Genomic DNA, 12,500 nt, shown 5'->3' with positions numbered 1-12,500 from the left:
TACGCCCCAAAGTGTATGTACAAATGTCAGCATATTATCGAGCTAATAGGCATCTTATTTCCTGGCAATAGATTCTAATATCGCGACAAACGTGTGATGTAGACTATACCTATTATATTCTCTTTATCTGGCTGTTACCTACTCATTTAAATTAACAAATTAGACAAACTCAGGCGATTATCACACTGCATCGCGCTCCGCCGCGGTACGCGGGAAGACAGATTTAATCATTGTATGCAAGTACCTCAGTTTGTAAGAAAACACGCGCGGCACAACACACTGAAAACGCGTCTGCGCGCGGGATTCTTTATATGTAGCCACGCGGACCGCGGCGGAGCGCGGTGCAGTGTGATAATCGTCTCAATTCTTCGTCCCCCGTTATTCCCAATTTGACTGCCAACGTAAGCAATCGTTAGACAAAGGCAATATTGTATTTTTAATTATTGTAGTTCAATATAAAAGACATTTTTAATTGTTGATAATAATAAATCTACCGTGTTTTCCTTACACACAACTGAATCGACAATTTTTTTTATTATAATCATTTGTTTTCAAAAATATGAACAAATAGACAGTTTGATTTTTATTTTGTCCCGATTTTTTCATAATTTCACACGTGCCTTTTAAATAGTTAATTTATTTTTAATAATAATAGTATTATTATTACTTCTCAGTTGTATACATTGCTCATTTTGTTCACCTCATTAATGTTAAATATTATTATTTTCAATTAATTCCTCCAATAAAATTATTACTGATTGAATTATGTTACCGAAATATTATTATTCTAATCTGATTTACATAACTGTATGAAATGTCCTGTATTTTTTGTATAATAGCATTTATTTATAGTCAAAAAAGACTATAATATTTACAAATCATTATTTATTTACTAGTTTATAAGACAATAAACGTAGGTGGCTCATCGATTTGTATTCCCTTTTTTAAAGATGGACTCCAAATGAATATTATTATTTATGTTAGACAAAATTATTAATTCGTAATCTCATTTTGTATGTGGAAAGTTGTTTTTTACAAAAATAATGCGAGTAAAGCTTGTCCGTTAGAATATTAGTAAGAATATACGAATTGTTTGCATGCCAAGCATCAAGTTGTGAACAATATTAAAAGTGCGAGTGACGTAGTGTGAACTCTTAAATACTTAATAATAATTGAGTATTAAACAACCTTTAAACAATAATTCCAAAAGGAACTTCTTTAAATTATATTTCAGTAGCTATGAAACAAATATTTAAATTGGTGACGTCATAGACCATCCCTTTATACACAATCTATGGGAGTCGCGTTTTGACAGCTTATAAATGAACTAGTGGTGGTACTCCAGATTATCATGCCTGTTTTCACCATCAATCCCTAATTTTTAAGTGACCCCTATGGTAACACATTACCAGATTTTTGTTTTCATAGGGGTCACTTAAAAATAGGGATAAATGGTGGAAACGGGCATCAGTCTCGTAAACTATTACATAATTATGTTTTGTGATTTTGTATATGCCTAATATACCTAAAATAATATTAAAATAGTATTTTTCCCAAGTGTGTTTCACGCATGTGTGTGTGCTTTCAATATGGTGCCAAGTTTTGTAATTTCCTCTTAGTTAGGAAATCTATTCATTCTCTATCAAATTACATTTAAATTACCAGATTAAGGTTTGATGGAATAGTTCCTATTAAAGAGTTCAAACTTCCACAATAAAATTGCATTATCTTCCAAAGTTAACTTCAGTAGCCATTTTATTATGTCCGTTAATTTGAATCTGAAGCCGTTAATTTATGAAATTCAGAGTTCCAATGACGTCACTTGCACTCAGTCACTCCTGTAACATATGCATAGTATAGCGTATTGTACTATTGTTGACATAGTATTAGTGTGTAAGCCTAAACGTTAATGCGTTGTAAATATCCTGTCACATAAATTATTGTATTTCATAATAAAATAATCGATTGAACTTTTGTGTATTATTGAGCAAATATGCGGAACCCATAATTATGTAAAGAGTAGGTTTTTAGATTTCAGAATGACTATTATAACCTGTTTTAACGAGCCGTTTCGTAAACTGGACTTAAAAGGACAAAAAAAAGACAAGTAAAGGTGGCAATACATGTGCCTCGAAACAGTAGCGTGCATGCTTGTTTAAGGCATATTATGGAGGTAAATAGCGCAATATGGATTACATTTGCAAGCTCAACTTGCATGCAATTTACGTCCTTGCTTGCCTGTACATCCGAGAGTTTGCACTTTTGCAGTCTTTTGTATGCCAGTCAAAGCAAAAAAATCTAACGTTTTGCTATCCAGATGCAGTGGGTCTAGACAAAGTGCAAATTATAATCGCAAACCAGTCGAAAAGTGGTCGAAAAGCCCCTTTTTTGTATGGAGTTTTGACGGATTCGATTTTCGATTCGATCAAAAAGTGCGTTTTGTCTAGGGGGGCAGGGATGCCTATACTACACAGTCCTGTCATGACACGTACAAGGAACTGGTATGCATGTGAACCAGTTATAAAGCATGTTTATTGTGTATTAATACACTCATAAAAGAAATTAATGAATATTTTTGCATGGTCTTACAGGTCAATAACAATAAAAATATTAATTTGACCTCTTCACACTCTTCCCCCAACCTCTTTCTTCTCTCTGCTTTACTTCACTTCTTGTCACCTACGTCATTCACGACATATTTTTGTAGGACATGACATTTGTGTATCGCCTACCACAAGTTTTGTATTAATTTAATTTTTTAGAGAAAGTTATGTGAAGTTGGACCCTTTTAGTTCTGCAATTTTGTACGCGTGTCGCACACTTTAGAAAATAAATCAAAAATGTTGAATAGTATTATTTGTTTCACATGAAAAAGCAAGATTCATTGTCATTTCAAACTCAACGGTTTTAATAAAGAAATCATATTTTGAAGAAGATCAACAGTTGCAGTTATTCTAATTCATTGATGTTAATAAGTAAGTAAATAACTTAGTTTACTAACAGAAAGTCTTGATCTAGAATATTGAATGCTGCAATAAATGTCTACTTTATAAACCAACGGATCAGCAAGATGGAGAGAATGGTACGAAAATATGATGGCTATTTTGGCAGCAAGTTTCTGGAATAGGCGGAGGTCACGTACCGGCAAGTGCAGCGTGGGATATCCACCCACATGGTGGACAAACGACCTCATAAAAGTAACAGGCGCTGGATACAGGCCTCTACCAAAAAAATCAAAATTATTATCATAGACTAACTGAATTAGTACTTACAAATCGTCAAAAAGTCAAGGAGCCTATACACCTCTCATTCTTTTTTGCCCTACCAGCGCTTCGAGACATTGGCAAGTGCTGAGAAGAAGCGTCGCAACAAACTGGAAATCATTGGGAGAGGCCTTTGTTCAGCAGTCACAGTGGACGTCCTTTGCTTCAAACGAAGTGCTATTAGAATCAAAGATTATCTTAACAAACGTTTAACCTTTCAGCAATGCCTATAGTCTCTTCCCTTCTGTTCTACCTAACGCTGTCAGCATCTTGGACCGCAGCGGGCTTGGTGGACGACCAGCCCTACTGCGCCGTGCGGTACCGAAGGCTGTGTCAAGGGAAAGGGAGGCATGTAGGCTGCCAGTTTCCTGATGTGCGTATACAATTTATCTTTAGGACATTAAATACATACCTACTTGTATGAAAAGGACACGTGTGTGTTTGTGCACGCATTAGGGGCAATCCCGCGTCCGAGATGAAATCTGCATGACACACTCTTAGCCCCCCTAGACAAAGTTACGAACGTAACAGTTGTACCTAATTCAGAAATACTTACTTAATCAATTTGTATGTATTTCGTTTCTCCCCCTGCAGCGATTTGACCATTTAAACCTGTGATTTACCTAAACTATCACAAAAATGTTACTTTGCCTAGGGGTCCCTTTGTTGTTTACATTCCACTTGTCAGGACAAAGCTTTTGATATAAAACTCTCTTCCAATACAATATCTCTCTTATTTATTTACTCACTCTACCCTCATGATTTTTAGAGAGCATTCTAAACGTTTCAGGCTGGTCCCGGGATTTCCTGCAAGAACTACCGTCCGATACAATTTCACAACGATCTGAAGCATTTCATCACACATTACATTAACAGGTGACATATTTTCTGACTTAACTCTTTCTCAATTTATCCTTTAGTAGGTTACCTACCCTTTACCATTCCCACTTAACTTATAACTGCTTTTAAACCGTTTTGTTTAATTAAACAGTAATTAAATAGAATCAAAATTCTTTAAAATGTGCCTCATACATGATAATTATTGGTAAACTAGTTTTGTACTTAGGCGGCGACAAAGGATAGCTTCGGGCACAGAGAGAGTGCGGGGAGGCGTCCACCTTCCGAAGCCAGAAGTCATGATGCTTGTTGTGAGTTTCTTATTTATCTAAGTATTTATATTGCGTTACTAACAGCAGATAACTTCTTTTATTCTGCTGCGACAGATAAGTAAGTATCAACTCTCAAAGTATAGCTTACCTACTTCTTCTTGTCGTGTCGACAACAAAGCTTATACCTACCACAGAATAATAATAAGTACTACGTACAGAAGTTTTACTTCGCGAAGGTATTTAAAAAAATGTATGCTTAATGTTATTAACAATATGGTGTAATTTAGCCTGTCTCAAGAGTCAAGCACCATTTTGTTGACAAACGTCAGTGATCGGCACTGCGCCGAAGCTAAGTATAGGGCTGACTTCGGTAAAATGATGTGACGTGAGGTGCCAAACTGCGGAAAATGGCGGAGGAAATACATGATTAAGCATGAATTATCATAAATAATATTAACTACTTATTTACCTCTCAGTGTCTTGAGGCAACTAAAAAAGTACATTCTGTGTTTTTATTATTATTTAGGCAGTTAAATACTGCACAGTACACCATTTTCTTTATTTTCTTCCATCATACACAAGAATACGCGTGCGTGAGTCAATGTTCGCTCGTATGTGAGGCCTTGTCGAATAGTATCCTGTAGGTGGGCCATCGTGCGTGTTTTGTTTTCGATATAAACTCGCGGAGATGAACAGGCCTGCTTATACTTACAGTGTCAGCCCAAAACTCCGCTACAAGAGTGGCGTTGTCAGTAGCATTCATTAAAATCTTCCTGCGTGCAGTTGTTTGGGCACATAATTAGAACAGGGCTACCTGCTTTATACATATTAAAAAGTGACCACCGCAAGAGATTACGTCTTAGTCATTGTGATCCTGTGTAACGTCGTCAAGATGAATTTTACGACACCATTAATTTTATTGTTTTCCAGGAATGGGATCGAGAACTGGCCATACTTGCACAGAGACTCGCAGACCAGTGCACTTTCGTCCACGACGACTGCAGAGCCACAGGTAGGTATCTATCTGATGTTCTAATATTTTGGCCCTACAATTACCTAAGCTAAATTATATTGCTTGTATCAGAAGAAGTAGCTTTACCAAAATAGTCTAGCGGAATAGTTCCTTTTGAATCCAATCCAAATAAACTTGCGGTCAATTTCTGAGTTATGTTTCATTCAAACTATCCCCAGTTTCCAGGGGTTCCGGTCAAAAAGTGCGCATCTGTCAAAGATAAATATTTAGGTATCTAATAAACCTTAGTCTATCTATGAAGCAATGAAGATATTATGATTATCTATGTTCCAGTGCGCTACCCTTACGCGGGTCAAACTGTTGGTGAAGTGCGCTGGCGTAGATCCAGTGACTCAGAGACGCTGACGGCACAGCGAGCCATTAGGCGGGTGTTCGATGCCTGGTGGGGCGAGCGGAGAAGAGTGCAGCCTCACCAGTTGACCGCTCCTTTTAGGATGACTGCCAAGTAAGTGAACATTTTTTAATTAAAGGTTGAACGAAAATCCGCCTGATTGTCAAAATTTGATTGAGCCATTTCAAACGTCTGTGAAGATTGATAAAGACAAAATCCAGGGTAGTGACTTTTTTTTATTATTATTATTATGTTTGTACGCTTTGGAGCTCACGGGTCAAAAGTGGCCCGGTCCTTTATAAGGCTTGCGTGGGGATACAGATCCAACACGTAGAGGCCGTTTTAAGCGCAAAATAATCGACAAAAGTGAAAGTGGTGCACATGCTGGATCTAGTCTCTGACTACATCATGGGATGTAGCCAGAGACCATCCCCAGCCAGTGCACAGGAGCTATTGCAGTTATTGAAGAATGGACTAGGGTTATGGATGAAGGATGGAGGGACTGGTTGCTGGGCTATGGATGGAGACTACGGGACACCTGCCTGGTTCATAGTCTCTGACTGAAAAAATGGCAGGCGGTGACTAGCCAGCGACTAAATGGGCCCCCCCTGGCGTCATGAGTCGTATAGACCGGACTGAGGGGCAACATTGGCGTCTGCCAGCTCAGGGGTGTAGAGAGGTGTGCTGCGCTTTCTCCGAGGTTACTCGCGGCGTTATGCCCTTTAACACTTCCACCCCTGGAGCATATAGCTCTAGCGACTCCACTCTGGCCGGCCGGTTAAGGCAAGCCAGAGGTGAAAGTCCTGCAGACCCTCTCGGATTCCACTTCGGCAAGCCGAAGACGAGGGTCTTGACCGACTCTCGGGAGCACTCGGGTTAACAACTGGCCCCGTGGTGTCGCTACTCACCAACAGCTCGCCACAAAGCTGCCCTGCGGGGCTTATTATTATTATTATTATTTTGTACAACCCACTTAGCGACTCATAATATCTATTGTCACCTGCCAGGATAGAAATGTCTACTAAAAATATATCGGTACAATATTAACGCTATTCACAAACATTACTATGAGATCTCACAGTGCGCGTGGACGCACAGGGTCACACACGAACCAATCTCAGCTCTATTCAACGCTGTGCGTTCGATTTGCTGCTTCACTTAAGCAAGCATCGTTTTTTAATACGGGCGTAAATGCATATGATAGACGTGAGTTGCCTTTATGAAGCTAGTTATCCAACAATTCATTACAGCATAGGTAATGCTTGTTTCCAGGGGTGCAGTATGGGGCCACTTCAGCCAACTCGCAGTGTGGTCGCTTCGTGCGGTCGGCTGCGGCGCGGTGCGACACGGCGCCAGCTACCCACGCCTATTACTCGTCTGCGACTTCTCCCATACCAATATGCTGGGACAGAGAACCCTGACACCTGGCCCGATGGTTCCCTGCCCGATACACACGGCTAGGAAGCTGAGGTCGGCGTATCCTTTGCTCTGTGCCCCTGTAAGTTAGAAAACCAAGCATATTGCTTGTTTGTGACTTCTCTCACACCAATATGTTGGGCCAGCGAACCCTGACACCTGGCCCGATGGTCCCCTGCCCGATACATACTGCGAGGAAGCTAAGATCGGCGTATCCTTTGCTCTGTGCTCCTGTAAGTTAGAAAACCCAGCCTGTTGCTTGTGTGTGACTTCTCTCATACCAATATGCTTGGCCAGAGGACACTGACACCCGGCCCAATGGTTCCTTGCCCGATACATACTGCGAGGAAATTGAGATCGGCGTATCCTTTGCTTTGTGCCCCTGTAAGTTAGAAAACCCAGCCTATTGCTAATTTGCGACTTCTCTCACACCAATATGTTGGGCCAGAGAACCCTGACACCCGGTCCGATGGTCCCCTGCCCGATACATACTGCGAGGAAGCTGAGATCGGCGTATCCTTTGCTCTGTGCCCCTGTAAGTTAGAAAACCCAGCCTATTGTGACTTCTCACACACCAATATGCTGGGCCAGAGGACACTGACACCTGGCCCGATGGTCCCCTGCCCGATACATACGGCTAGGAAGCTGAGGTCGGCGTATCCTTTGCTCTGTGCCCCTGTAAGTTAGAAAACCCAGCCTGTTGCTTGTTTGTGACTTCTCTCACACCAATATGCTGGGCCAGAGGACCCTGACACCTGGCCCGATGGTCCCCTGCCCGATACATACTGCGAGGAAGCTAAGATCGGTGTATCCTTTGCTCTGTACCCCTGTAAGTTAGAAAACCCAGCCTGTTGCTTGATTGTGACTTCTCACACACCAATATGTTAGACCAGAGAACGCTGACCCCTGGCCCGATGGTCCCCTGCCCGATACATACTGCGAGGAAGCTGAGATCGGCGTATCCTTTGCTCTGTGCTGCTGTAAGTTAAAAATCCCAGCCTTTGCTTGTTTGTGACTTCTCTCATACCAATATGCTGGGACAGAGAACCCTGACACTCGGTCCGATGGTCCCCTGCCCGATACATACTGCGAGGAAGCTAAGATCGGCGTATCCTTTGCTCTGTGCTCCTGTAAGTTAGAAAACCCAGCCTGTTGCTTGTTTGTGACTTCTCTCACACCAATATGCTGGGACAGAGAACCTTGACCCCTGGCCTGATGATCCCCTGCCCGATACACACGGCTAGGAAGCTGAGATCGGCGTATCCTTTGCGTTGGTAACTTGTTATTACAGTATTTTAGGTGTGAGATGAAAAGTCATTCCTTTAATGCTCAAATACCCTTTGAGAACAAACGTTTTGAATGACACCAATATCGAAAAAAATTTTTACAGATACCCACCTCACTTTCTCACCGCTGCAATCACAATCTGTGGCTGCAATTTTGGAACCAACCAGTCAAGGCTGGATTTTATTCTATACGATCTTTGATCCCCATCTATTTTTTATACTTTGTAAAGTAACAAAAATTAATCTAATAACAAAATAATATCGATGGGCTTCCACATTTCAGCTCCTTAAATTAATTCGTTATCATTGAACAGGTTCGTCACCCAACAAGAACAGAGCAGTACGAATCGGAAACAGAAGACGATCTTCTAGAAACAACAGAAGCAGATACCGAAGAAGAAGATGATGATGATGAAACCACAACAGAGAGTGTGCGGAACACAACCAAAGCTGTGCTTTATGACAAGAAAAATAGTAAGATCAAGGATTGGAAGAAATATACTCATTCAGAGAAGACCATAGAGGATAGGGATTCTGTGCTGCTTTTTAGGAGTAAGTGGTTTTTTTTATGCATAACGAGGCAGATATTTGACCGCAATCGCACCTGGTATTAAGTGGGATGCAGTCTAGGATGGTACATATCTGCCCTGTTAGTGCCTATTCAATCTCGCCTTGAAAAGGCCCGTTTCTTTTCCCGTTAGCCTCTCATAAAAGCTAAATTATGTTTGTGTTACAAGTGGGCTCACCACGATAGTCGAGTGGCGGTGGGATTCGAACCCGCCCGCGTCCCTCGGGTCAAGTCGGCCAGTCCGATCCCTTCACCGTTCGGCTGTCGTGGCTTCATGTTAGTGATTCAAACTTTTGTCAATGTAAATACCTAGGAATGAATTTGTTCCTTCTAAGGAACAATATAAAGTATGTTGACAGAGTTGTAAAATTATCAAGTATGGCCTTAATGAAGTCTAAAAAATATAAAATTTTAAAGATGCGATGGATTTTTAAATTATTTTCAATGTAGAATTTATTTCAGCCACAACAAAAAAGAGGACCACTAAAGGCTTGTTCTTAGATAAGTTGGACCAAGAACTAGACAGCCGGAAGAAGGCAGAGGACAAGTTCGAAAGCTTTAAAGCTTGGCAAGCTCGGACTTCGGATGCTTGGCAGTAAGATAATCAAAATCATTGATAGTGCTTTTATGAATATTTCTTTTTGAACCAGCTTCTGTCCGCGGTTTATCCCAAGTAGATTCTAACAACAATAAATGTGAATTTAGAGACGATGGGTACTGCACAAGAGAACATCTAGTTCACCCATTTCAATCTAGTTTTGTGACAAAAAAACCGCTTTTCTCAAAATCTCCTAGAGGAGAATTTTGGTTTAGATCAGATCTATCTAAATCAATATAACTCAAAGGTGACTGACTGACATAGTGATCTATCAACGCACAGCCCAAACCACTGGACGGATCGGGATGAAATTTGGCATGCAGGTAGATGTTATGACGTAGGCACCCGCTAAGAAAGGTTTTTACGAAACTCCACCCCTAAGGAGGTAAAACGGGATCCACGCGTACGAAGTCGCGGGTGGCCGCTAGTTCTGCAATAAAGGCGTAAAAACGTTACCCAAAAGGATACAGTATTTTCGCATCTAAATTATTAAGATATTAGAGTTAATTAAATAAATAAATAAATAAATTAAATGGTGTAAATATTCTAGCCCAAGATCTATGGAGGGATACGAAGCAATACCGACGAAAAGCAGAAAACAGACAGCTGTTCTTTTAGAAGGAGAACCGGAGTTCCGTAGATTTACTGACATGGCAGTCACTACTAGCCCTGAGGTGAGAAACCTCTTACTTTTCTGTTATAATCTAAGAGTTACTTAGGATTTGCTTCGACCAAATAAAATTTTTGCAGGGATGTTATGGATATCCGTAACCGTAACCGAAACTATCGGATGTCCGAAATAAAAAAATATCCGTAACCGTAACTGAAACCGATTCAAAAGTTTCGGATAAAAGCGGAGTCTAAATCTTAATGTTTTTTTAAATATTTGTTACTTGTCTGGCATTCCCTGGCACAATCTGATATCCCCGCCCGCCTATTTTATCATGCGCCTATATTATATCGTGCCGTTTGGGGGAGGCCTATGTTCAGCAGTGGACGTCGTCCTATGGCTGAAATGATGATGATGAACCGTAACCGAAACCGGCATAATATTATTCTAATATCCGTAACCGTATCCATAACCGAAACTTCATATCCATAACATCCCTACATTTTTGTTATTTTATGACAAGATTGGCAAGTGGCAATGGGCAGGGCACCTCGGCCGTTGGGGCAGATAATTTCTCGAGTGGCGACTACATGCCCACGATCTGGTTAAGGTCGCAGGAAGTAACTGGATGCGGGTAGCGCAGGACCGGTCTTTGTGGAAATCCTTAGGGGAGGCCTTTGTCCAGCTGTGGACGTCATTTGGCTATTATAACGATGAAAAAGTTGAAAAAGCTCGACCAAAATGACTTGATCACAATTTATTTTTAATTTCAGGCATTAGTAGTGAGGCACAAATGGAAGCAAACAAGGGACAGACCACAAAGGTAATATATTTCCTTAGGGAATTGAAGTATTCCAGCCACAACCAATTTAAAATGCTGACAATTATTTAGATGACAAAATACATTGAATAATTAAATCATCGCAACAAGGTCATAAATGTAAATAATAAAAATAAAATTACAGGCCAGGAGCCAACGCACTTTTGAACCTACCTGTCACAGCGCACACTCATCGGTCTTCAATCGTATGTTGGATTGACAATAATTATGATATAAGAGTAAGCGCACACCGTTGATTTTTAGTTGGCCGATAGTTGTGCCCGATTTTAAATTGTATGAAGAATCGGCCAAATCGAATCGGCGTAGTGTGCGCACTCCCATACATGCCCATACTGATCAACTGCCCGACTAAACTATCGGCCGACGTAAAATCAACGGTGTGCGCCTACTCTTAGGTAAATTAGAGGTTTGTAGGCTGGTTCTCCCGGTCTTAGACACTATAAAAACGTAATACAAAGTAGATGTAGAGTTTACAATTTCAGGGGACGGTCTGAAATATGTACGCCTATGTGTATGATTAAAAATGATTTAATTTTTATTTGTATTTATTGCAGGCCGCCATGATGTTTGACAAAGAAGACGTGGACCAACTGTTCCGCGACACAGGCTTCAACCCTAGTTGGATGCGCCGACAAGGAAACAAGTGATCGTTTATACAAAATGTCCTGTTTTATGTTTGTATGAATTATACTTTATTTATCTTGGTATGTGTGCTGAATTTAATTTGAACGAAACTTCTTTAGTTTTCGCGGTTCGGAAGTAAAGCCACAGATTAGATAAACGGCAGAATGAAAATAAATGAAATAGCGCCATCTATATTTTTGTGCCATACTTACAAGGTAAACTTAACCTTTTTGCGGTTAAAAGTTTTGTGGTAGAGAAACTTTTTTGTCTATTCAATCGATTAAAATCATTCCTTTGCCATTTTAGGCCATTTTATGAATGTCGTCAAAGTAAACTGTCTTACTTGTCAGGCTGACTGACTGACTTCTGTTTGTTTCTGTAAATTGTTGTGTTTATTCATATTTTATTCTGTGAGAAATGTCTGCCATAAAGTGAACTGTGTATAAGCGTACTTAATAAATGAAAAAATTGCTCGAATCAAAATCCCATGTTTATCAGAAGAATTACGTAGTCTAAAACTTGACAAAACTAACCCAATGCCACCTTCAAGGAATCGCCTGAAATGTGCTGTATGTGCGGAGGCTGCTGCGGCAGATGCCTTCGCATCGTCTGCTGCATAACACTGTGTGCCATGTGCTTGCGAATGTGTGGTGTCGACTGCCATGAGTGTTGTCAGGACTGCGGTGATGATGATTTTTAGTAACAAATAAATGATCGTTTCGCCTATTTAATAATGTAGTTATTTACTATGTTCTTAGAAAAATAAGGTAACATTATCTTCTGTAAATATGATAATCATAAGCAGTGTAAAGATACTAAAA

The 12,500-nt window shown here is 40.3% G+C and overlaps 1 protein-coding gene and 2 long non-coding RNA genes across 3 annotated transcripts; all 3 read left to right on the top strand.

The window, feature by feature from the left end:
- Positions 1–2,705: 2,705 nt before the first annotated feature.
- On the top strand, positions 2,706–4,140 carry LOC135083788 (uncharacterized). Its single transcript, XR_010259697.1, has 3 exons — positions 2,706–2,975; positions 3,485–3,636; positions 4,054–4,140. It is a non-coding gene; the product is annotated as an uncharacterized LOC135083788 (long non-coding RNA).
- Positions 4,141–5,302: 1,162 nt separating this feature from the next.
- LOC135083789 (uncharacterized) lies at positions 5,303–7,097 on the top strand. Its single transcript, XR_010259698.1, has 3 exons — positions 5,303–5,384; positions 5,679–5,850; positions 7,009–7,097. It is a non-coding gene; the product is annotated as an uncharacterized LOC135083789 (long non-coding RNA).
- Positions 7,098–8,183: 1,086 nt separating this feature from the next.
- LOC135083659 (uncharacterized) lies at positions 8,184–11,718 on the top strand. The gene is made up of 7 exons (XM_063978366.1): positions 8,184–8,282; positions 8,753–8,990; positions 9,469–9,601; positions 10,155–10,278; positions 10,988–11,037; positions 11,180–11,240; positions 11,610–11,718. Exons 1-7 carry the CDS (start codon positions 8,184–8,186, stop codon positions 11,700–11,702), a joined length of 798 nt encoding a protein of 265 aa, XP_063834436.1. The 3' UTR covers positions 11,703–11,718.
- Positions 11,719–12,500: the final 782 nt, after the last annotated feature.

Source organism: Ostrinia nubilalis, chromosome 24 (assembly GCF_963855985.1).
Source record: "Ostrinia nubilalis chromosome 24, ilOstNubi1.1, whole genome shotgun sequence".
NCBI lineage: Eukaryota > Metazoa > Arthropoda > Insecta > Lepidoptera > Crambidae > Ostrinia > Ostrinia nubilalis.
This window is presented reverse-complemented; position numbering and strand designations above follow the sequence as displayed.

Excerpts from the sequence above, each read along its gene's own strand:
- LOC135083659 (XM_063978366.1), top strand. The coding sequence starts at position 8,184 with ATGCTGGGACAGAGAACCCTGACACTCGGTCCGATGGTCCCCTGCCCG. Across the intron at positions 8,991-9,468 it reads TTCTGTGCTGCTTTTTAGGA|CCACAACAAAAAAGAGGACC; the intron begins GTAAGTGGTTTT and ends AATTTATTTCAG. Across the intron at positions 11,241-11,609 it reads ACACTCATCGGTCTTCAATC|GCCGCCATGATGTTTGACAA; the intron begins GTATGTTGGATT and ends TATTTATTGCAG.